The sequence below is a fragment of the Lithobates pipiens genome, unplaced genomic scaffold (assembly GCF_037356315.1).
Source record: "Lithobates pipiens isolate NorthernLeopardFrog02 unplaced genomic scaffold, aLitPip1_a1.2 Scaffold_22, whole genome shotgun sequence".
Lineage (NCBI taxonomy): Eukaryota > Metazoa > Chordata > Amphibia > Anura > Ranidae > Lithobates > Lithobates pipiens.
Window position 1 is genome coordinate 243,547,107 of NW_027507784.1, and position 24,701 is coordinate 243,571,807.

The 24,701-nt window shown below is 43.5% G+C and overlaps 1 protein-coding gene across 1 annotated transcript in view; it reads left to right on the top strand.

The window, feature by feature from the left end:
• The window catches only part of LOC143924556 (BOS complex subunit NOMO3-like), a 210,978-nt gene that overhangs the window by 150,342 nt on the left and 35,935 nt on the right, over positions 1-24,701 (top strand). Inside the window, exons 27-28 of the mRNA XM_077448933.1 lie at positions 377-487; positions 23,750-23,851. Coding sequence (XP_077305059.1) covers positions 377-487; positions 23,750-23,851 — 213 coding nt within the window. The remainder of the gene's footprint in view (positions 1-376; positions 488-23,749; positions 23,852-24,701) is intronic.

Below are 24,701 nucleotides of genomic sequence, written 5' to 3' on the forward strand. Positions count from 1 at the left end.
TATATGTGTGTTTTGTTATATATATTCACTACTGTTCTCGGTGTAATTATAGTGATGTGCGAATCCTCTGATAGTTTTTTTTTTTTTTTTTATTTTTTTTTTATATATATATATTCTATTTCAGCCTTTCATGTGTTGCTTTCCTTTATTTTGATTTCCTTTATTTTGATAGAAAAAGTAAAAAAATCTAGTTATTGAGCATGCTTCGGTGCATTAAGTGATCTTGCCCACATCCTCTGTTTATATACTGCTATAATGTGTACCATGATTAGGGGTTCATATTAAAATTAACATGATAAAGGTTAGGAATTTGGTTAAACCGACAGTTGTACAATGGAACAGTGCAAATGATGCTCTATTCAATTTGTTTTCCTAGGTTGGCAATACTGATATAGATGAAGTTAATATTATTGCCTTCCGTCAAATCAACCAGTTTGATCTAAGTGGAAATGTAATGACTTCGCCAGAATACCTGCCTACCTTGTTGGTAAGTCCAAGAAAGTGTTTTTATTCTGTTATGTTTCTTAAAGTGGAGGGCCTCCCTAAAAAAAATTAAAAAAAGTATTAATATTCTTAAATAAAACATTTGTCCAAAATTTTTTTTTTACTTACCAGAAGCCCCTGTTGCTAGGCAGTCTTCCTAATCTGCCTCTTCCTTCTCCACGGTGACCCTCTCTCCTCCTCGCGTTGTCTTTTGGGGAATAGGGAGCGCTGTGTTCTGGGAAATGTGTGTGTGTGTGTGTGTGTGTGTGTGTGTCCCAGAACACAGAGCGCCCCATTCACAAAGCGCAGTGCGACTTGCGCATGAGCAGTAGGAAACGAGCAGTGAAGTCACAAGGCTCCACTGCCTGTTTCCCTTAGTGAGGTTCGCGGGCGCCCTGGACAGATAAGTGTCCTTTATTAAACGTCAGCAGCTACAGTTTGCAGAGGTATTGGTGCCTTTTGGGTCTCACAAGCTGGCCCACACTGCTAAGGTGTTTCTGTTTTTAACTTATTTTGATAAGTTTATCTACAAGGAGTGGGGAAGCCCACAGCGTGCTTTTTCAGTCCTTGCATTACCCCTTTGAGGAGAGTTTTCTGAAAAAATGGTTATCTCCTCTGGTTGTTGACCCCCCCCCCCCCCCCCCCGGTATCCAGGTTAAATAAGGTAATATTCCGGTGGAAGGGCCCCCCTCTTTCAAGGACTCTGCTGACAGAAGAGCCAGGGCGGTTGATCGGTCCATGTTTACAGTGGTGGGGTCAGCATTGCGGCCAGTGTTAGCCACGGCCCTGGTGTCAGACTTACTGAATGGGCTAAGTTGTTGCACCGCGAGTTGGGGAAGGAACAGGTTTCCCCGGTCTGCGTGGAACTGGCAGACCAGTTGTTCCAGGGCCTTAAGTATGGCTGTGATGCAGCCCTGGATACGGCCCCTTTGCTTTCTAGAGTGTCGGTATCAGCAGTAGTGCTGCGTCGCCTGATTTGACTGAAAGCGCCAGTGGATTTGCCTTTCCAGGGTGAGGCTATTTGGAGCCTCTCTGGATGACATTATTAAGAATGTTACTGGGGGAAAGAGTACTTTGCTCCCACAGTCCAGAAAGGATAAGGAGCCACCCCGTAGGCAGGGGCCCTCCTTTTCCGCTCAGAAGCGTAATTTTTTTCCCTCCAACCTGTATCTTCTTCCAGCTCGTCGGGAGGCACTGTTTGGGGTAGTACAGGACCTGCTGCTGCTTGGGGTGATAGTACCTGTACCAATGCCGGAAAGGTTTCAGGGATTCTACTCCAATCTGTTTGTAGTCCCAAAGAAGGAAAGGGTCCGTCCAGTCCTGGCTCTCCAGGCCCTCAACTGCTTTGTGAATGCAAAGGTTCAGGATGGAATCGATTCATTCCATGGTCGCTGCACTCCATGAGGGGGATTTCTTGGCATCTGTGGACATCAATGATGCATACTTGCATGTCCCCATATGCATCAGGCCTCTTAGGTTTCTACAATTTGTGGTTGGGGAAGAGCAATACCAATTTGTAGCTCTTCCCTTTGGCCTAGCGACAGCGCCAAGGGTCTTCACCAAAGTGCTAGCCCCAATTCTGGTGTTGCTGAGATAACGAGGGATCGCAATTATGGGTAACCTGAATGATCTCCTGATATCAGCTTCTGCCTCAGAATTAAGGGAGGATGTGGAGATCACCATACAGACTCTCCGGGAGTTTATTTGGGTGTTGAACCTCCAGAAGTCGGGTGCCAGGTGACTGATTTTGGACTTTTTCTCCCTTCGGAAAAGCTGAAGACTCTTCAATCGGCAGTGCATTTGTTGGTGTCCTGCTGGTGGTCGTCGCTGCGCTTTTGCATGCGAGTTATGGGTCTCATGGTAGCCACTTTCGAGGTGGCACTGTATGCTCAATTCCACACTCGAGTCTTGCAGTAAGATCCTGGGCCAAATCTCCGACATCCCTGGATTGTCAAATTCGGGTGAGCGAGCTAGTCAGGGATTCTCTTCTCTGGTGGCTAAGGTCACCAGCCCTTCGGTCCAGGAAGTCTTTCCTTCCTCTTCATTGTATGTTGATCACAACAGACGCCAGCCTGACCAGCTGGGGGGGAGTTTGGGGCATACAGTCGGCCCAGGGTTGCTGGACGCAGCTGTCAAAAGCCAGGTGCTAAGTGACTGAGGACTGTCTGCTTCGGTAATCTCCACTATGCTGAGGGCGCAGAAGTCCTCTTCTCGGAAGATTGATCATCGTACTTGGAAGGACTACACCTCCGTGTGTGAGGCGATGGGGTGGAGTCCGTGTACATATTAAATTTCCAGGATCCTGCTGTTTTTTGCAGGGAGGTGTGGATCAGAAACTTGCATTAAGCACCATTAAAGGGCAGATATCGGCTTTGGTTGTGTGTTTTTTTTTTTTTTTTTTTTTTTTTTCAGTGACCTTTGGCGACTCACTTATTGGTGAATACGTTTGTTCAGGGGGATCGACATGTGGCCCCTCCACTACGACCACCGATGCCCTCAATAGGATTTGAATCTGGTGCTCTCGGTGCTTCAGAAACAGCCGTTTGAAAACATTAGGGAGATTCCCTTATTGACACTCTTTCAGAAAGTAGACTTTTTAGTGGCTATTATGCCTGCAAGGCGGGTTTCTGGTCCTTCACAAGAATAAGGCGGTGCTACGCCTGCAGCCTTCATTTCTTCCAAAGGTTGTTTCGACATTTCATCTAAATGAGGACATTGTGCTTCTGTCCTTATGTCCTCGGCCGTCTCGTCTCAGAGGTTGCTTTCCATTTCTTGGAAGTGGTCCGGGCTCTGCGGGCGTATATGTCAGCTACAGATCCTTTTCGGAGGTCGGACTCTTTGTATAGGTGACTGGTCCGAAGAAGGGCCTGGCGGTCTCGTCGGCCAGCATTTCTAGGTGGATCAGACAGATCGTGGTTCAAGCTTATGCCATAAGGGGTGGAGTTTAGTTTCTTTCTGTTCCCACCCCTCGTTTTTGACACTGCTTTGAGAAGTCCCTAAGGTCAAGATTAAAGGTGCTGTGCCCGTCAATAAACGAAAGAGAAAATAGGATTTTTGTACTCATTGTAAAATCCTTTTCTCTGAAGTTCATTGGCAGACACAGCACCCACCCCTCCTATTTATGTTTGTACTGCTTTTTCACCAACTGAGCTGCTGGTAGCAGAGTGAGGGGTTATAGCCAGTAGGACTGCCTGCTGGGCGGTACTGTACAGCTTTGCTGTTTTTTATGCAATGAACTATCCAATTTTTTCCCCCCTTTCTGATTTTTTTTTATTTTTTATTTATTTTTTACAGATTTGTCACACTTAAATGAGATCATCAAACAAATTTTATTACACAAAGATAACCCGAGTAAATACAAAATGCCGTTTTTAAATTATGGTTTCATTTATTAAGGCAAAAAAGCTGTCCAAACCTGCCTGGCTTTATGTGAATAAGTAATTGCCCCCTAAACCTAATAACTGGTTGTACCACCCTTGGTGGCAACAGCTGCAATCAAGCGTTTGCAATAACAGCATCTCAAATGGATTTGAGTCCGAGCTTTGACTAGGCCACTCAAAGACCTAAATTTTGCCTTGTTTGAACCATTTGGAAGTGGACTTGCTGTTAGGTTATGCTGCAGGACAAGGATCCAAAAACACAAGTGCACTTGAGGTCAGGAACTAACATTCTCCTTGAGGATTTTCTGGTAGAGCTCAGAATTCATGGTTCCATCAATCATCGTAAGTCATCCAGGTCCTAAAGCTGCAAAGCAACCCCAGACCATCATGCTACAACCACCATATCTGACTGTTGGTATCATGTTCTTGATATGAAATGCTGTATTCATTTTATGCCAGATGTAACGGGGTGCCCACCTTTTACAAAGTAACATTTTTGTCTCATCAGTCCACAGAATATTTGCCTAAAAGATGTTTTTTGGTAAATGTGAGATGAGCCTTTGTGTTTTTGGTCAGCAGTGGCTTTGGAACTCTCCTATGGATGCCATTTTTGCCCAGTCTTTCTTATTGTTGAATCATGAACACTGATCTCACCTGTTACAAGTGAGGCTTGCAGTTCTTTAGATGTTGTTCTTGGTTCTTTTATGATCTCCTGGATGAATCCTCATGCTCCTGGAGTCATTTTTGTAGGCTGACCACTCCTGGAAAGGTTTACCACTGTTCGAAGTTATCCCTATTTGTGGATAATAGCTCTCCTCATGGTTCACTGGAGTTCCAAAGCCTTAGAAATGGCTTTTAAACCCTTCCTAGACCGATACATGTACATTACTTTTGTTTTGAATCTGTTCTTGAATTTTTCTTAGACTGCGGCATGATGCGTGGCTTTTTGTGATCTGTTGGCGTGCTTCACTTTGTCAGACAGCTTCTATTTATGTGATTTTATGATTCAACAAGTCTGGCAGTAATCAGGCCTGGGTGTAGCACGTGAAATCTAACTCCACTTTCCAAACAATTTTGGTTAATCACAGTTCATTCATGATTGAGCATGGGAGGGGGCAATTACTTTTTCACATAGGGCCAGGCAGGTTTGACCAGCTTTTTTCCCCTTAATAAATGAAATAATTTAAAAACTGCATCTTGGATTTACTCGGGTTATCTTGGTGTCATGTATTAAAATGTGTTTAATGATCTGAATCATGTATGTGTGAGACATATGCAAAAAAAATAAAAAATCAGGAAGGAGGCAAATACTTTTTCACACAACTGTATATTACAACTGAGAGGGAGTGATTAACCACTTGCCGCCCGCCCTATAGCAAATAGACGGCAGCAAAGTGGTTTCATAATCCTGACCGGACGTTATATGACGTGATCAGGATTATGAGCCGCTGCGCACCCCCGGGGGCGCGCATCGCGGCGATCGTTGTTGCGGGGTGTCAGTCTGACACCCGGCAACTACGATCTCGGTAAAGAGTCTCCGACGGAGACTCTTTACCACGTGATCAGCCGTGTCCAATCACGGCTGATCACAGTGTAAATAGGAAAAGCCGGTCATCGGCTTTTCCTCACTCGCGTCTGTCAGACACGAGTAGAGGAGAGCCGATCGGCTGCTCCTCTGACAGGGGGGGGTCTGTGCTGATCGATTATCAGCACAGCCCCCCCCCCCCGAGGATGCCCACACTGGACCACCAGGGACGCCACCAGACCACCAGGGATGCCAAGGACAAGGTATGCCACCCTAGACCACCAGGGATTCCAGTCAGGGCCACAATGGATGCCAATCAGTGCCCATAATGGATGCCAATCAGTGCCCACAATGGGCATCACTGATTGGCATGCATTATTGATTGGCACTGATTGGCATCCATTAGTACAATATATTATAATACAATGCCGCCTATCAGTTCCCATCTATGCCGCCTATCAGTGCCTACCCATGCCCACCTGTGCCGCCTACCCATGCCCACCTGTGCCGCCTAACCCATGCCCACCTGTGCCACCTATCCATGCCAATCCGTGCCAATTTGTGCCACCTCAGTGCCCATCCGTGTCGCCCATCAGTGCCACCCATCAGTGCCGCCTATCAGTGCCACATATCGGTGTCCATCAGTGCCACCTCATCGGTGCCCTTCAGTGCCGCCTTATCATTGCCCATCAGTGTAACCCCATCAGTGCCCATCAGTGAAGGAGAAAACTTACTTATTTGCAAAGTTTTGAAACAAACAAAAAAAAAAAAAACATTTTTTTTTTTTCAAAATTTTCGGTATTTTTTTATTTGTTTAGCAAAAAATAAAAACCGCAGAGGTGATCAAATACCACCAAAAGAAAGCTCTATTTATGGGGAAAAAATGATAAAAATTTCATTTGGATACAGTGTAGCATGACCGCGCAATTGTCATTCAAAGTGCGACAGCGCTGAAAGCTCAAAATTGGTCTGGGCAGGAAGGTGTTTAAGTGCCCGGTATTGAAGTGGTTAAATTGGTCAGCTTTTATTCATTAGGTTTAAACCTATTGTCCAAATAGGAGTACAGGACACAGGCAACATATTAATAGGCTGTGGGTTATAGGCATTTACCTTCACATGACAAAACACTGGAAAGATTTTGAGGACAAGCCCAGAAAACTCCTGTAATGTTTGCTTTGGGTACTGGATCGTGCGTGTGCTGTCATCTTGGCACAACAGATTGAGTCAGCCACAGTGTAGTACACAGGTCCAGGGCCTTGGTCCCTGTCCCTGAAGTCCCATTCAGGGGTAAGCCCACTAACTGGAGAAGCCTGGACTTTTATATAGTCCAGCATTGTGGACAGGGTCACTCTCTATTCCTGACGGTAACTGTAAAAACTGGGCTATGTTTGGAATGTATTCACATCCGTGCAAACATGATGCTAAAATTTAAATTGCTCTTTCTTTAAGTGTACATCACAGGACGCTGAGCCATAGTAATCACTATGTGGGTTATAGGCCATCTTCAGGTGCTGGACTCTGGCACACCATAAACAGGAAGTTGCCTTTCTATATAACCCCTCCCATACCGGGAGTACCTCCCAGTTTTTTTTCGCCAGTGTCTAATGCCATGTACAGACGGCCGGACTTTTCAACAGCAAAGGTCCGACAGAATAAATCTGTCTGACAGTTTGACCATGTGTGGGCTTCATTGGACCTTTGCTGTCCAAAAATTAGATGGACTTTAGATTTAGAGCATGTTTCAAATCTTTCCGACGGACTCAAGTCCGCTCGAAAAATCAGTTTGTCTGTATGCTAGTCCGACGGACAAAAAAAAACAATGCTAGGGCAGCTATTGGCTACTGGCTATGAACTTCCTTATTCTTATCCGGTCAAACGTCATCACGGTCGAATCCGTCAGATTTTGGTGTGATTGTGTGTAGACAAGTCCGATTTCGACGGAAGTCCGTCAAAGTCAGACGAAATTCAGTCTCTCAAAGTACAGTCGTGTGTACATGGCATCAGCTGTTGGTCACGAGTGAAGATGTGCTATGCTGAGCTCCACTGGAGCAATCCTTGCTGGGGCTAGCTATGCAGCAGGATCTATTTAAAGTGTCTTTTAGGCAGAATTGAACGGTACCAGGGCCTCGTTGCGGAAGAAACAAGGTTTTACCTGTAACTCTTCTCTTTTTAGAGAGCTGGACCCCAGGATCTAGTACTTTGGTATTTTAAGCCATAAACTTTTACTGGGGGTGCTATTACAGGTCCAGAAGTGTGGGTTCCCCGAGGGTCCCCAGTTCATGAAGGTTTAACGGAATCCACCGTGAAGGGTGAAGATTGGGTCTGTTGGTTTTACCACAGAAAACCCTGTTGTGGGAGAGTTAAGTGGAGTTTTTCTAAGAAATTTTTTTAATTTTTCTTATGAAATGTCTCCTTTAAAAAAAAAAAAAAAAAAGTAAATGTTGTCATGCCTAAGTGTCACCACTGGGGGCCGTATGGAGCACGTACCTTTTAATGCTTTCCTCAGAGATCATGCTGTCATGGAGCAGAAGGCTCTTTTCCTCCGGCGAGCAACTCAGACCTCCGGTGAGTTTGGGGGGGGGGGGGGGGTTCTTCCACTAAACATTCCCCACCTGAACTAAGCTCTCCCCCTCTTCATAGGAGAAGGAGAGAGCTAAACCGATCAGCAACGCCGTTTTCTTCCACCACCCCTGCACGTCAGCGGCTCTCGGGTTCCTCCTCGCATCCCTCCCTCACACCCAAGACCCGGAGGCCCGCACTTTTGAAAAAGAGAGGAGGGGGGCGCGATGCAAGAAGGGGGACGGGTTTGGCATCCAGCGCGGGAGTATGTTTTTAAAACACCATTTATACCGGCTGCATGTTGTCGCGGGGACACAAGAGCAAAGAGGGGCATGAAAGAGGTTTGGTGACAGACATTCCTATTTACAGGCATTCCTATTTTGGAACATTTTACTATTCACATCAGGCTGAGCGTTAATAGCTGCGGCAGTATTGCTCAAGCAGTGGATGCGATCCTTCTGGTAGTACCTCTGCTTTTATGCATCGGGCTATGGTCGGAAGGGGGGCTAGAAACACCCTAAAAGAGGGCTAAAGGGATCTCCCGCGAGCTCTGAAAGCCTAAAAATGTATCTCTACAATTACATCCTCCCCTGGGGGGGGGGGGGGGGATGGCTGGTCAGAGTGAGCCTTCAGGGGCAACGGAATGTTTGCAACTGTTTACAACACTGCAGCCCCGTCTATGTTTTTAAAAAGGTTTTTTTTCTCAGCCATGATAGGTTGGGAAAAAGGTTAGCGACTTTAATCGCATCCCAGATTGGGATAAAATGCAACAGATTCCATTCCATAACCCTAGGATCCTCAATCTGAGGATCTGGGGGCGAGAGAAGATGTTTTCTTTCAGAGGACCTTTCAGAGAAACAGGCTGATGATTCCTCTTCTGAGGGGTCATATGCAGAAGATCAGCTACACATTGTGGGTGCAATTTCTTACTTAATTGGTCCGCTCCACATTTAATGCAACCTTCTGTCCTCTTGTTTTGAGTTTGCTAAAGCCTCCTCAAAGCTGTGCGTGCCTTTCCTGTCCATTCATTGTTGGGAAAGTTCATGTATTCTGAGTGGGATCACCCAGATAAGCATTTTTTTTCCCCCCTAAAAGTTTTTCACCCTTTCTAAAGCTGGAAGATACCAGCAATTGACGCTGCTATATCTTCTGATTAAAAGGTTGACTTGTCTGGCAGAATGCTCAAATATTTAGGGATCCAACAGATAGTTGAAATTCCTGTTAAAAAAAAAGGAAAAAAAAGTGTCTCAGGATGTGCTGACAGTAATTGGTATATGTCAAATCCTTGAGGGACCAGTTTTCAACAGGTGCCCAAGGTTATCCCTGTACAGAAGGCCCAGTTTCTGGCAAGTTTCTAGTAGCTTTATGTTGTCAATAGAGGCTATGAGAGATCCTATCTTCAACTCTCACGCCTTTTGTTGGGCTGGTACATATGTATTGAATACTATGGTTGAAAAATTGGTCAGCTGAAGCATCGTAAAAAAAAAAAAAACTCCTGGCTGGTTTTCCTTTTGGCGGTGAACTGCTTTTTGGGTTATCTTGGATAATTCATCCAAAGAATTTCTAATGGAAAGGTACCCCTTTGCCTTTTAAGAAAAGGAGTAAATGTTTTTCATTTAAACCAGCTCCTTCTCCAGTGCCAGGGGTATCAGCCTCCAGGCAGTCACAACGGCTTCCGTCATCAAGTTCAAAAGGTAATCCTCAGGAACAAAAGAAACCTGCAAACAAGATACTAAAGCCTCCTTATGAGAGGGCGCCCCCGCTCGCTCGGCAGGGTGGGGGGAGAGACTTCTGCAGTTCTCCATTATCTGGCAGAAAGAATGTCGAGACATGGATGGCTTCTTCAATAGCTCTAGAGTACGCAAAGGATAGGGTAATATTGCGCTCCCTGGGATTTTGAAGGAAAAAAAAAAAAACTACAATATATATATATATGTCTTGTATATATAAAAATGAGTTGTATCTATAACATGCATATGTACATTTATTTGTGTAGGTTATACGCAAGTCCACGCCCCAGTATCAACAATAGAGGGTTCATGAGATATCAAGATTATCAAAGTAGTCCATGGGGAAGGTCCGTGGTTAAACTGTACTCAGGTGGGCTGCCAGTCTTAAAGCAAGAAGTAGCTCTAGGAGACAATAAATAAGGAGAGAGACGGCGCCCTCTAAGTGCAGTAAGAAATGATTAAAATTTATTAAAATGGTTTAAAAACACTCACATAAGATTAGTGGTGTAAAGGCACGTCATAAATAAAATGTTTCATCCGTCCATAGGCACGACTCTTGGGGCTGTAGTACGGGGTTCACAGCATTTTCCTTTTAGCTGATGGTCAGTGGCTTAGTCCATTCCTGTAGATAAACTTCAGGATGGTCAGAGAGCTGCTGGTCACTGTAGTACCCTGGGTAGTGTCTTCAGAGAGTCTGTGTCATCAAGCGACGGGCTGAGGTAGGTGGCGCTTCAGAGCATGCATGCTCCTTCATCAGGCTTTGGTAATTGCTTTGACAGTGGCCATGTTGGTAGAGGCCCCTCTACCAACATGGCCACTGTCAAAGCAATTACCAAAGCCTGATGAAGGAGCATGCATGCTCCGAAGCGCCGCCTACCTCAGCCCGTCGCTTGATGACAGATTCTCTGAAGACACTACCCAGGGCACTACAGTGACCAGCAGCTCTCCGACCATCCTGAAGTTTATCCACAGGAATGGATTAAGCCACCGACCATCGGCTAAAAGGAAAATGCTGTGAACCCCCGTACTACAGCTACAGCCCCACGAGTCGTGCCTATGGACGGATTAAACATTTTATTTATGATGTGCCTTTACACCACTAATCCTATGTGAGTGTTTTTTAAACCATTTTAATACATTTTAATAATTTCTTACTGCACTTAGAGGGTGCCAGCTCTAGAGTACGCTCTGGGGTTTAAAGAGTTCCCGTCTCCTCGTTTTCTCAGACCATCCTTTAGCAAAGAGTGGTCATGCTGGTCCCCATGAAAGAGCTGGAGTTGTAGTTTTATTCAAACCTTTTTTCACAGCAAAAGTGAAGAGATGTCAAACCCATTCTGGATCTCAAGAATCTAATCCGGTTCCTGAATGGATATCTGCTCTTTTTCGCATGGAGTCAGTCCAATCAGTTGTCTCCAAGGGTGCATACCTCCGTGGGCATATTGCTCACCAAAAATATTTACTTTTTAAGGTAGAAAATCTTAATCTTCAGTTTGTAGCTCTCCTTTGTCTAGCTACTGCACCTTGAGTGTTTACAAAGGTTTTGGCCCTCCTTTAGCCAGACTAAGGGCCCAAGGCTTAATGGTTAAAGTTTACTTAGACGATCTGCTCTTTATAGACCAGTCGGAGTAGCCGCTTAGACCAAAGTATGGTCGCCACATTCAACTACCTGGAAGGAGATGAAAATACTTGGGGTCTGTTCACAGATATCACCCAGAAAAGGGTATTTTTGCCCCAGGCAAAGATCAACGCTATAAAGGAACTGATTAAAGTGGTTGATGACAGATGAATCTTTCTATTCAGCTTGCATGAGGGAAAGATGGTGGCTTAATTTGAGGCTGTTCCTTATGCTCCGTTTCATTCGAGACTGCTGCAAAACGGTATCTTATCAGCATGGAACAAGAGGGTTCAAGCTCTAGATTTTCCAATGTGTCTGACTCCAAAGGTGCGCTGGAGCCTCAGTTTATGGATAATAACTAAAAAACTGCAAAGTGGAAAATCCTTCCTACAGTTACCTGGGAAGTGGTAACAACATACCCCAACCTTTTTTAGGTTGGGGGAGTAGTCCTGAAAGACAACTGTCCAAGAGAAGTGGTCCAGATCAGAAATGACCTTGCCCATTAACATTCTACAGATTCAGGCAGAGCGCTTGGTCCTGAGGGCCTGGACGTTTAATTTGTGAAGCTGTCCTGTCAGGATCCAATCCGACAATGCCACAGCAGTAGCCTATATCAGTTACCAAGGGGGCACAAGAAGTTCTGCGGTCCAGAGAGAGGTGAATCATATCCTATCTTGGGCAGAAAACACTGTACATGACCCATTGGCAGTTTTTTTTTATTCCAGGAATAGGAAATTGGCAGAAGGTCTATTTGAGTCGCCAGCAGTTGTTCCTGCGAGAATGGTTCCTTCACCCCAATTTACGTCAACTTTTGTGCTAAGAACAAAGGATCCACTAGCATGCGGAACAGGTTTTGTATGCATTCCCTCCTTTTCTGGCTGCATACAGGACTTCTTCGCAGGATCATGAAGAAAGGGAAGTTGGTCATTCTGGTGGCTCAGAAGATCTTGGTATGCAGAGTTCATAAAGTTGGCGGTAGGGGTCCCTTGGACCCTACCACCATGTCCAGACCTTCTCTTGCAAGGTCCAGTATTCCATCTTACCTTTTAAACATTAAATGTAACAGTTTGGCTATTGAGACCCACATTCTGAGGAAACGTGGGCGGTCAGGTTCAGTACGTTGGTTAATGCAAGGAACCCTGTCTCCATAATCTTATATTATGGAGTCTGGAAAGCATATGTCTGCTTGTATGAAACCAGGGGTTGGCACCCCAGGAAATAGGTCATAGGTAGAATTCTTGACCTTATGCAGATGGGGTTAGAAATAAAGCTGGCCTTGAGTACTTTCAAAGGGCAGTATTTTCTTCAATGACCACTTGCTTCGCATTCTCTGGTTTATAGCTGTATTCAGGGAGTAACATGGCTTAATCCTCCGGTTAGGGCACCCCTGAACCCTTGGGACTTGAATTTAGTTCTGTCGACATTACAAAAAAGATTTTTTTGATACGACATATTCCCTTGGTCCTTTTTTTGACAAGGAAACTAGTCTTTCTGGTAACCATATCTTCTGCAAGAAGGGTATACGAGTTGGCTGCTCTTTTTTTGTTAAGAGCCATATTATTATTATTCACAAGGATAAGGTAGTATTGCGTCCTCATCCTAACTTTTTACCTAAGGTAGTATCAGATTTTTATCTAAACCATGATATTATTCTACCTTCATTTTTTCCAGAACCCTGTTCTATGGAAGAAAAATCACTACATTCTCTTGATGTGGTGAGAGCAGTCAGTCTACTTAAAGGCGACTGATAAGATTCGGAAAACTGATGTTTTGTTTGCCTGAAGGTCCTAAAAGAGGACAGGCAGTATCGAAATCTACTATTTCTAAATGGATTCAACAAGTAATCGTTCAAGCTTTTGGTTTAAAGAAGTAGATTCCACCCTCTCAAATCAAAACCTCCGTGGCTCAAATCCGCAAGGCCGCAACTTGGTCTTCAATCCATACATTTACCAGATTCTATCAGGTGGATGTGCAGAGGCATGAGAATATCTCCTTTTGGGCCGAGTGTCTTGCAGGCAGCAGTATAACTCCTCTAGTCTCATGTTGCCCTATTTCTGTTGTGTCTCCCTCCCCTCAGTTGGCATTGCTATGGGACACCCCACATAGTGATTGCTATGGCTCTGTGTCCCGTGATGAACGATTAACCACTTCAATACAGGGCACTTAAACACCTTCCCGCCCAGACCAATTTTCAGCTTTCAGTACTCTCACACTTTGAATGACAATTACTCTTTCAAGCTACACTGTATCCAAACAAAATTTTTATCATTTTTTCCTTACAATTATAGCTTTCTTTTGGTACTATTTAATCACCGCTGAGTTTTTTCTTTTTTGCGATATAAGCGGAAAAAGAGCGAAAATTTTTAAAAAAAAGAAACAATTTTTTTCGTTTCTATTGTAAAATTTTGCAAATAAGTAATTATTATTCAGAAATTTGGGCCAAAATTTATACTGCTACATATCTTTGGTAAAAATAACCCAAAAGTCTACAATTTAGGGTGCAAATCACTGAAAATGTATAACATCTGATCACACCTGATGTACTGAAGGCCTATCTCATTTCTTGAGACACTAACAATCAAAGAAAGTACAAATACCCCCCAAATGACCCCTTTTTGGAAAGTAGACAGTCCAATGTATTTAGTAAGAGGCATAGTGAGTTTTTTGAAGTTGTATTTTTTTTTTCCACAGTTCTTGGGAAAATTAAGACTTTTTATTTTTTATTTTTTTTACACAAACTTATTGTTTTGACAGGTTATTTCTTGAACACAGCATGCGCATACTTGCAACAACTGCCAAAAATACAATCTGCTACTCCTCCTGAGTATGGCGATACCACATGTTTGAGACTTTTACACAGCCTGGCCACATACAGAGGCCTAACATTCAAGTAGCACCTCCAGGCATTCTAGGAGCAAAATTACACATAATTTCATGACGACCTAGCTCACTTTTGAAGGCCCTGGAGCACCAGGACAATGAAAACGCCCACAAAATGACCCCATTTTGGAAAGCAAACACCCCAACGTATAATCTATGAGGCATAATGAGTCTTTTGAACGGTTCATTTTTTCCAGAAGTTTTCGGAAAACGTGGAAATAAAATGAAAATGCATGCATTGTCCATTTATAAGATATTTCCAACACATATCATGCACATAGGAGGAGTAGCAGAATGTATTTTGGGGTGTCATTTTTGCTGAGTATGGCAATACCACATGTGTGAGACTTTTACACAGCCTGGCCACATACAGAGGCCTAACATCCAAATAGCGCCTCCAGTCGTCCTAGGAGCATAAATTACACATATAATTTCCTGACTAACAATCACATTTTTGAAGTCCCTTCATATTTCTAACACATAATGTGTAGTGGTCCACAGAAGAGAGCATCGGTCCAGGCAGCAGGCAGGGATGTGGTCAGCGACAGCAAAAGCAATCGTCCAGGCAGGAATACTGTCCATAGTTAGTTCAGGCAGGGATATTGTCAGCACAGCCAAAGCATTGGTCCAGGTAGCAGGAAGAGCCATCAAGCTTAGGGACAGGGTAGCAGGTAGCAGGCAGAGATGTCCAGTCAGAAATACTGTCTATAGTCAGTAGAGGCAGCAGGCCGAGATATGGTCAACACAGCCAAATTATTGGTCCAGGCAGCAGAAAGAAACACAGTCCATAAAGTCCTGGGTCATTACAGGCAGCAATATGGTCAGCACAGCCAAAGTATTGGTCCAGGCAGCAGGAAGAGCCATCAAGCTTAGGGACAGGGGTAGAGGCTTCTCCCACCCAAATCTCTTTGAAGCCTCCGGGCAACCAGACCCTGTTCTAGGAGAACAGAAAACCAAAAACTGATTTTCTCTACTCAGAACGCTATTCTGAAGCCCCTCACATATGTGAGACCCCTGCATACTGAAGTAGAAGGGCAAAAGATCAGTCCAAGTGGCAGGCAAAAACATGGTCGATTTAACAGGCCGAGGTCGGTGCACGTGGCAGTCAGAAGCATGGTTAAAATGGCAGGCAAAGGCATGGTCGGTAAACAGGCTGAGGTTGATGCATGTGGAAGTCCAGAAACGTGGTTTCAAAATGACAGGCAAAGACATTGTCGGTAAACAGGCCAGGGTCTGTTAACATGGAAGGTAGAAACATGGTGGCAGGCAAATGATGCACACAGGTAATTGAAATGGGAAAATGGCAGTCTGTTACTAATAAGGGGAACTAATATCGGATGGATGTGTGATACTTTTTGAAACAATCACCGATACACAGACCAGGTTGGGAGGGACAATCGGGACAATAATAACTTGTATCTCTTCTAACTCCTCTACTTGAGCATACACATCTTTTTTGGTGTCTTCTTCCGGATTCTGCGGGGGGAATGCTATAGGGAAAATGTTGTTCATGAAGTCGACTCACACAGTCAGAGTGAATGCTTCCTGGGGTGGTTCCTTGCTGGTAAATAAGGGCAGTGATAATGTTTTCAATATATTTGAGGTAGCTGATGGGTTGGTTTTGGGGTGATTTTTGATAGCAGACAAATTAATTGAACATGGCCATATGAAACAGATGAAATGCGACTTTTTTTTATACCAATATTTGGACTTGTGGGTTGATAAATACGGTTGCAGCATCTGATCATTTAAATCCACCCCCCCCCCCCCCCCCTATAAAGATTGTAGTCATTGACACATTCAGGCTTTACTAAGGGGCCACGTCTTCTCTGAATCTCCACCAAGGTGTCATTGTGAATGGTACTCATCATATGAACATCCTTCTTGTCCCGCCACTTCATGGCCAACACCACCTCATTCCTCATGAATGTGGCTTCCCCCTTTTGTAGCCGTTTTGATAATAAATTCTGTGGGAAGCCCTTCCTGTTTTTTCGGAAGGTACCGCAGGCCAGGGTTTTTTCATGATACAGGTGACGGAAAAGGGGCAAGCTGCTGTAGTAATTATCTACATATAAATGGTAACCTTTTTTGAACAGGGGGTATGCAAGGTCCCACACAATTTTACCACTGGTTCCTATATATGTGGGGCACTCACGGGGCTGGAGCTGGGAGTCTTTTCCCTCATAAATACGAAATGTGTACACGTATCCGGTGGCTCGGTCACATAATTTATTCAATTTCACACCGTACCTCGCTCTCTTACTCGGGATATACTGCTTCATATGCAGCTGGCCAGTAAAGTGGATAAGGGAATCGTCTACACAAATATTTTGGTCGGGGATAAAGACTTCAGAAAATCGTTTGGTAAAAGAATTTATTAGGGGGCGAATCTTATATAATTTGTCGTGGTTGGGATGATCTTGGGGAGAGCACTGCGAATTGTCATTGAAATGTAGGAAGCGCATAATCATATCGTACCGTGACCTGGACATAACAGAAGAATATATGGGCATGTGGTGGATGGGGTGGGTGGACCAGTAGGCATGCAGTTCGTTTTTCTTTGTAAGCCCCATATTAAAAGTAAGGCCCAAAAACAATTTTAATTTAGTGTTAGATGTCGCCATTGGAACATACGGGCGTAGGACGAACTGGGGTTGGCAGCAATAAATTGCTCTGCATAGAGATTTGTTTGGTCCACCATGTACTGCAACAAATCTTCGGGGAAAAACAAATAGAAATAGTCCAAATGTTCAAAATTTGAAGTGTTGGGTTGCACACCTGGCTGTGCAGTGAAAGGGGGGATTGTAGCGGATCCTGAGTTGGCAGGCAGCCATAAGGGGTTTGCCAGGGCATCGGGAAGGTAGGACTGGGCCTGGATTCTTTGGGCTTGATGTGCAATTCCAGTACTTGTACTGGGTTACACTTCTTGGGGTCTGGCGCTGCTGGTGGTAGGCAGGTGTCCTGATCTTGGTCCTGATCTTGGTCCTGATCTTGGTCCTGATCTTGGTCCTGATCTTGGTCCTGATCTTGGTCCTGATCTTGGTCCTGATCTTGGTCCTGATCTTGGTCCTGATCTTGGTCCTGATCTTGGTCCTGATCTTGGTCCTGATCTTGGTCCTGATCTTGGTCCTGATCTTGGTCCTGATCTAGGTCCTGATCTTGGTCCTGATCTAGGTCCTGATTGCCTTCTACTCTTGTAGGAGGGGCGGTTTCCTCCGCTGACTCGGACTCCGATCAACTACCCTCCACTGGTTTGTATTCCGAACCAGAATTGGATAATGAGAGCTCCCATCATCTGACATGGTGAGGATGTTATATGCCTCCTCAGCTGTGTAAACTCTTGGGGACATGGTGGTACTTTTGGCGGGCTTGTGTGACAGAACTGGTGGTGGTACTGACAGCTCACTGATGGCGAGCCTGTGTGATGGTACCGACAGGTTACTGATGGCCTGTGTGATGGTACTTATAGCGGGACTGTGAAGCGGTAGTGATGTCGGGCCTGTGTGACAGATGGGCTGTCGGATCCAGATGGTTCTGATGGCACTGATAGCGGTACTGTTAGTGGTATTAATGGTGGCCTGTATGACAGATGGGCTGTCAGATCCAGATGGTACTGATGGCGGTACCGATGGCGGGCTTTGTGACAGATGGGCTGTCAGATTCAGATGGTGCCGATGGCGGTAATGGTGGCGGTGCTAATGGTGGTACTGATCGCGGGCTGCGACAGGTCCTGCTGGGCTGCGACAGGTGGGCTTGTGACAGGTCCTCTTTATTGGCAAGGGGGGATTTGTGTTGCGCACAGTAAATGTATGACAAAAAGGTGTTTCACTCACAGGTCAGATCTCTCCTTCTTCTCTCTCCTCACGATCGGTGTGGGGAGAGAGAGGGAGAGATCCCTGGATACCGCTGCAGTGTTTATACTTGTGACCGGCTGTGATTGGACACAGCCGATCACGTGGGTAAACAGCCATTTCATTGGCTGTTTACCCTGATCGGGATATGTCCAAGGGACATATGCCATCTCCGATCGGCGTGCTGCTCGTTCCCGGCGGCACGCATTGCGGGCGAGCCCGATTTTGTTTTGACATGTGACCGGCTGTTATTGGATACAGCCGATCACATAGTAAACAGCCAATTTCATTGGCTGTTTACCCTGATCGGAGAAGCGCTGTTTCCGAGGGACAAGCGTCATCCCCGATCGCCATGGTGCGCGCTCCCGGGGAGTACAACTTCTGCCTAGAGCTCTAAGACCTGGTTCACACCTATGCGTTTTGTGGTGCTTTTTGCAGAAACGCACTACAGTGCATTTAACATGGTTTCCTATGGGACAGGTTCACATCTAGGCTTTTTTCTGCCTCTGCATTTTTGGAAAGGGTCATGGACTTTTTTTGAACGCAAAACAATGGGTTTTTGGTTCAATAGACTTCAATGGAGACACTACAGAAAAGCATGTAGTGCGTTTTTTGACGAGTTTTGCATTTTTTTTAAATCTGCCCAGCAACAAATTGGCCAAAAGTATAAGAAACGCATAAAAAACCAGTGAAAAACGCATAAAAAATGCATGTCCAAAAATGCGAAAGACACTGCAGAAACGGATCAAAAGCAAACTTCATACGTGTGAACCAGGCCTTATAAAGTGCTCAGGCGTTCCTTTCACCCTTTTGCTTTAAGAATTCATTACAGGGCGGTCTACACCTGGGTTAACACTTACTCCTATTAGACACGCTTACCCCAATTCCCACACTCTAATCCATAATTACCCCACAGAGGAACACCCTCGTTTGCAGTCATGGCAGAGACCAGGCAAAAGGGAGCCAATTCAGATTCACAAGCAAAGATTTGCTCTGCTGAAAGGTCAACAATGACAAACGCTCAAAGTGACAATGCGTCACTTGCACCTGTGTAGGACTCTGTTCTAACGCCAACATCAAGCTCTGTTTCAGAAATACAATTAATGGACTACCTGACAAAAGCAATAATTTTCTGCATCTATGTCACACTTCTTTGGATACATTAGGATCTTACTGCAGCCATCCTCGTCCAGGGCTCAAACGCCTCACCTCTTCTCTTCTGTTTCTTAACCAGAGTCAGATTCCAGTATGCCATTCCTCGAAGATGCAGACACAGAAAGGAATGAAGAGCATATTTAGGTATTATTTGAGGAAGCTGCATAAGATTTGTCTTCCCCAGACTGCCATTTTGTTGGAGAAAGCTTCGCACAATATGCTTGCTGAAAAGCTTATTGCCTCTGTCCGTAAGAGCTTTGGCATTGTGCAGCCTGACTCTCTTCTATCTCTATGTGCCTTTTGGGTACAAAGAAACCCACTAAGTCCTGCAAAACACTCAGTGTTCATAAACAGATAGAATGTGCAGTCTATGACAAAGGGTCAAGCCACAAGATTTTCACCCCCCCCCCCCCCCCAAAGTTTTTTCTGAGCTTTATCTTGTTGAAAAAGTGTTGCAATGAAGTGGGATATTCCCGTGGTTGATTCTGCCATCTCTATTTATTTATAAACCAACATCTCACTTATTGAAGATGTAACTTCTTTCATTGATTCTGCAGATTTTGAGATGCTCTAAAGGCTCTCTTTGCTCTTGCAGGCCCAACACTGCAGCCAGCTCTCACAGCCATTTCAATATGTCAAACTGCAGCCAACTGGACTAGGACAAAGAACAATCAACTTAATCCTGTTTTTTTTTAAGATTGTGCTGTTAAAAAGCAACTCCAGTAATCACTTTCTGCTTCTACTTTTGTGTCTGGATGCCCAAGAGCATGCCAGGAGACACATTTCTGGAATGACTCTTAATATCCATTTGCATGTACAGAATGTTAAAGCTTTAACACCTAAAGCTGTCTGCATCAAACATATGCCCTTCCAAGGATGGCATCTGTTTGGTGAGGCAGGTGACCAATTTATCAAAAAGGTAACCGGAAAAAAGGTTTTACTTCCACAAAGGAAGATTCCAAAAACCTCTTCCTCTGGAGCCCTAAACTTTGCAAAGCACCTGTCTGCTCTACCCAGCTTTCAACTAGAAAGCCCAAGTTCACCACTCGGCTCACAATGGCCACAAACCCTTTTTCAAAGCCTTCTTCACAATGAACGGGCACCCTCACTCCCAAGAGTGGGGTTGAGTGTTTGTTTCTCTGGGTCACAGTCGTCCCAAATTAGTGGGCTCAGTTGGTGGTTTCAAGAGGATATGAAATAGAGTTGAAAACTCTGCCCCCACACTGCTTTCCACTTTCAAATCAACCAAAGACTGCAAAAGGACCGTTATATTTGCAAAAGGCCCTGAACCACATCTTGTCCCAAGGGTCTTTCTTTCTTAGGACCTGGTGCCTTTTTTCGCCTCAGTGTTTCTCCCGGTCTCACCCAGTGGTACCCCTGTTTTATCGGGGGTTGTGGGGAGGGAGATCTTCTGGACACTTCCATCTTTTTCCAACTTTTTATCCACGTTCGAATCTCATGGAATAACATTTGAATGTGAGAGCCCCGGAGACTGTGAAACCACTTATATTTTCTGCTCGGCTTAGTCGTTTTTAATAAATAACATGCTACATTCACACAAATATCTATCTTGATATGTAAGTACAATGCCAAATAAGTCTATATTGGTTGTTAAATCTATTTCAGTTCTAATGTCCTGTCATTTGCATTCTTCACTAGAATTACGCTCTGTTTTTTTTGTCTACCCCTGATGGAGACCACAAGAGCTCCGAAACGCATAGGGTTACAAGCTCTGCAGCTAATTGTATCCTGGATAGGTGATAAGTTCATCAACTAAATTGTATATTGGCATGTTTGTTCATAAACTATTTTTTTGATATGTTTTTTTTATCAATCTTTTGAATAAATAAAATTGCTTCTGTTGTATGTGCCTCCAAAGTCCAACACCAGGGGTTTTTCTTCTTATAGGTGTTTTTTATAGGATGTGGCACAACAAAGTTTGTACAGTAATGCAGATCTATACATATCCCTCTTTAAGGTTGCCTACCCCTGCTGTAATTGCTACATCAAACAAACAGCTTGTTTTGTTTAAAGACAGAATTACTTGCCAGATCACCAGGTGACAGCAATGGAAAGAAAACCTAAAAAAAAAAAAAAAAAACTATTGCAGCCCTGACATCTCAACATTGATAAACGGCAATCTAATTAATGTTAGCATTTGGGTTTTCTTAATACTGCTTTAACTGAAGTTAGATTTTATCATTTTACTTAAAATTAATGTAAATCCGATTCATGAAATTTTGAGCTGGGCACATATATCTGCAGTATTTTGTTATCTCTCTTCAAAGCACTATGTTCCGTAGTTTTGTCCTGCCCCATTTTCTGTTATTGGCCTGATAACTCCTGACGAGTTCTCCGGCAGCCTGAGTTTTTTGTTGGGGAGGATGCTATAAATTAGCAGAGTGCTGAACTATACAACGAACAGAGCTGAAAGTCTCTACCTATGTGGAGAAGAGGGTGTATTTCCTTCAATCAGCTACTTGGCCGTATGCCCAGGCTTCGTTGCGGTGTTGAACAGAAAGAGAAAATCTGTAACCATGAAGAGCACTTTCAAAAGCATATATAAAGCTGAAGACTGCAGATATACATGTAAAACTTTTGTAGGGGGGATTTGTTTCATCCCTGTGTATCATCTGCGGCTGTTCACTTCACTGGGTATATGTGAGGGTTTACATCCACTTTAAAGTCCATTTAAAACTATGTATCCAAGAGTACATTGTCTGTAGGGTGACGACAATGTGCGTCAGTTTAGCTGAAGAGTGAAAAAATGTGTCGCCCTATTACAGGCAAGCTGAGAAATAAATAAAAAATTTATCCTGGGGAAAGGAGATCCAGAAAAAAAAAAAAAAAACTGCTGTTATTGAGCTTAACACATTGCAGTATTTGTCATTTTTTATTTTTCTCATAGTGCCACTTTAATTTCTCAACACGTTATACATTGCTTCTTCAAATCATCAGCATTCAGTGGCAATTTTTAGTCCTTTTTAATCTAAACATTTAGGATTACCCAACAGCTAGATACTAAAGCTTAGGCTGAGTTCACATCAGTGAGGTGTGTATTTTCCGCTTCGCTTTTTATGTACATTTTACACATCTTTTTAGGTGTGCTGCTGCTAATCTTTTTCTCTAATTCCTAATTCCTTATTGTTTAATAATTTCTTTCTTTTTGTAATTTTTATTTTGCAATGCTCTTCTTCCTTTTTATTTTTTTTATTTTTTTTATTCATTTTTTTTCTATTCGTTGAACTAGATGGACTTGTGTCCCAACTCTGTAATAGTGAAACATATCTACATTATTTTTCTTGTAAAAGAAAAATATTGATTTATATAGGAGCAAGCTGCAATCTAGATATTTTTCTTAATGTGTATAATATGTGTATAATGCATATAAAATGTAGTCTAAGGAACTCTCTAGAATCACCACCAGGTGGGGATCTTGTTCCATAAACAAGATTTTTACCATTTTTGTTACAGGCTATCATAGGTTTGATTATTCACCACATTTCTTAGTGACCTTAAGTAATCCTGAATTCTTGGTAAATTAGATTAGTGTTTGCTGAAGGCATAAAACTAAATAATGCTTAGTGAAAATTACAATAATTGGGATTGGCTTGAGGAGTTCGGAATATAAATATACTTGATTTACTTATGGCCTGCTACTTTCACGCAAGTAAGACTTTTAAATACTTCAGTCAATTATAGAATTCTATTGGTAGGTTTATATTCCTTTCTGGCAGTTTACCACATCTAGACACCTGGGTGGAATCTTGATAATGGGGAAAGAAACTGAAGGTGCTTGCCTTGGCAGCCAGTTTTGTCCAGTGGGTTAAATATACCAGCAGCGCCCCATACCATTTTTTTTAAACCAAACATATAGTTATTGGGTGATACAGTAAACAGATTTATGGTACATTCAGCAGGGCACCATACTCTATTGGTATGTTTGATTTAACATCTGTATTACATCACCGCAGGAGAATTGCTAAAAGTGTGAAAGATCAAGGACACATTGAGGAAATTCGTTTTAAGGTGCTTGTAGTAGTAGTATGCCACAATGAACTGTGAGCATGGCAGATTGTACTTGACAGCGGGAATGGCTTATAGAGGAATGAGTAAATGGAGCCTGTGCGTGTTCGCTGTGTATACTACATATACATGCCATAGTACTTGTACACACAGAAAACTTTGTTCTCTGTGCCAGTCTCACAGACCCATAAAACTCAGCACAAAGGATCAGTTTAAAAAAACAAAAAAACTCTTCCTTTACCCATGTTTTCATGCACACGTTGTGTGAGCTTACAAGGCCTAAGAGGAAAATCACTGTGATGGGCTACCTCACTGACCAGCAGAAATGCGCAAGAGGCTGGTAGGAGAAGGCACTATCGAGGTGTTACGATTTGGCCTTGAGAGTGGGCTTTTGGAGGCTGTTGCAGATATGTGTAGGTATCGCTAGGGGCCTAAACTTTATATGCAAGTTAAGAAAATCTATACCTTCAGCAAAGTTTTTTTCCTAAAATGTGTTTTCTCTTTTCTCGTGTAGTAGGTAAATACCAAACTATTTTTCTTTACAGGTTAAGCTTTATGAGAGTGATAATTTGGACAACCCCATACAGTCTGTGTCTTTGGGCCAGTCCCTATTCTTCCATTTTCCCCCTCTGCTTCGAGATGGAGAGGTAAACATATTTTTTATTGTGGCATTAACTACTTGTAACATACTAGTGGCAAAAAAAGTTAATTTTACTCGAGATAAAAGGTGAATTGCTAAGTAAGGATTATTAACTAAATTTAAAAAGCGTGAAAGTGTGTGAATGTAATAAAAATAGAAAAATAAATGGTGTGTGTGTTTATAACTATCTATTTGCAGTGGGTATAGAAAATAATCACCCACTTTGCTTTGCAGCCTGAATTGAATGAAGACAGACAGTTATTCTTTTAACCAGCTCTATTTACAGGTGAAAGGTATAATACCAACATGTCAGGGAAAAAAACAAAAAAAACGAATGGCTGAGTTGGTAAAAGGATCCCCCCCCCCCCCCCCCCGACTAAAGTGAACTTGTAAACTTAATCAGGTGTAGCTAATCACCTTCTCAATGGCATACAAAGCCACGTGAATTTCAACTGTGATCAGCTGTGGTCATTTTGATTAGTTCAGCATGAAAAGAGCTTTCCTGGAGCTTTTTCGTCCCTGGTAGTGCAGCTGAAGCAAACAGTCATCTATGGGTGTCAAGGTACTGGCAAAAGATCTCCTGGATAAAGTTTTTGACATGCGCAAATAAGGAGATTGGGCATTTTAAAGTCTTTATCAATGCCTAGAAGCACAGTGCAGTCTATTATTAAGAAGTGGAGGGTATTTGGTACAAACAGACCCTCCCCAGATCAGGACAAACTGGATGAAAGAGCCAGGAGGAAATGGGTTAGAGAAGCTACCCATTGGCCTACAGCAACTCTGAAGCGATTGCAGGAATTTATGACAAGGAGTGGTCATTGTGTGCATGTGACAACAATATCTAAAATTTTCCTCAA